At 45.0% G+C, this 982-nt stretch overlaps 2 protein-coding genes across 2 annotated transcripts in view; one reads left to right on the top strand and one right to left on the bottom strand.

The window, feature by feature from the left end:
* The window catches only part of LOC106880674 (DNA repair protein RAD51 homolog 3), a 107,263-nt gene that overhangs the window by 93,805 nt on the left and 12,476 nt on the right, over nucleotides 1-982 (bottom strand). The gene's annotated exons all lie outside the window — the stretch shown is intronic.
* LOC106880672 (protein phosphatase 1E) overlaps nucleotides 1-982 on the top strand; it is a 77,865-nt gene that overhangs the window by 69,859 nt on the left and 7,024 nt on the right. The window contains exon 4 of the mRNA XM_014930721.2: nucleotides 44-232. Coding sequence (XP_014786207.1) covers nucleotides 44-232 — 189 coding nt within the window. The remainder of the gene's footprint in view (nucleotides 1-43; nucleotides 233-982) is intronic.

Genomic DNA, 982 nt, shown 5'->3' with positions numbered 1-982 from the left:
TCCTCGCCACCATCATCTGATCTTGTATTATTATTTGTTGCAGGGTTACCCTAGCCAGTCCTACTATGCTGTTTATGATGGTCACTCTGGTGTGGAGGCAGCTGTTTATACAATGACCCATCTGCACTGCAACATGGTTCACAACCCATATTTCTCCTCCGATGCCCCGTGTGCCCTTAAATACAGTTACAAACTCACCGACAAACATTTCCTGGAAAAATCTAAACGAGAGGTAAAATATATTTTTTTACTTGTTTCAGTCATTGGACTGCGGCCATGCTGGAGCACTGCCTTAAAGGGTTTTTAGTCAAAGATTTATTCTTTGTAAGCCTAGTGTTTATTCTATTGGACCCTTTTGCTGAACTGCTAAGTTACGAGGACATAAACACACCAGCATCGGTTGTCAAACAATGGCAGGGGGAACAAACACACACATACATATATATATGTATATATACAATGGGCTTGTTTCAGTTTCCATCTACCAAATCCACTCACAAGGTTTTGGTCGGGCTAAGGCTATAGTAGAAGACACTTGTGGTTAGGAAGTAAACTTCTTACCACACAGCCATGCCTGCATAGAGAGACAGGGTGCATGTGTGTGTGTGTGTGTGAAAAAATGTGTACCATATCTGATGTCCTGTTAGATATGCTTTTTGTCTCAAAAAATCATCCCAGGTCCTATATGCGAAGTTGGGCCTCCCATAAGTTTTACTGTGGAGGTAGGGTGAGTGACCGGAAGCGAGAGGGAGTGATGTCATGAAGGGACCAGAAGAGTGAGGGGCAACATGAGGTCATGTCAGGAAGCAACAGGTTAAAGATGGCCTCCTGCTTAGGGGGTCTGTAGCAAGGTCAAGTGTGCTGAGAGTGGTTGTTGAGTAGTAGTCCTTGCTAGTAAGTGGTTGGGAGAGCCAACACATGATTGCAGCTGTGAGGTCTGGCTGGTCCCCCCCCCCCCGTGATCTTAAACATGGAGGGATTG

The sequence above is a fragment of the Octopus bimaculoides genome, chromosome 26 (genome assembly GCF_001194135.2).
Source record: "Octopus bimaculoides isolate UCB-OBI-ISO-001 chromosome 26, ASM119413v2, whole genome shotgun sequence".
Lineage (NCBI taxonomy): Eukaryota > Metazoa > Mollusca > Cephalopoda > Octopoda > Octopodidae > Octopus > Octopus bimaculoides.
This window is presented reverse-complemented; position numbering and strand designations above follow the sequence as displayed.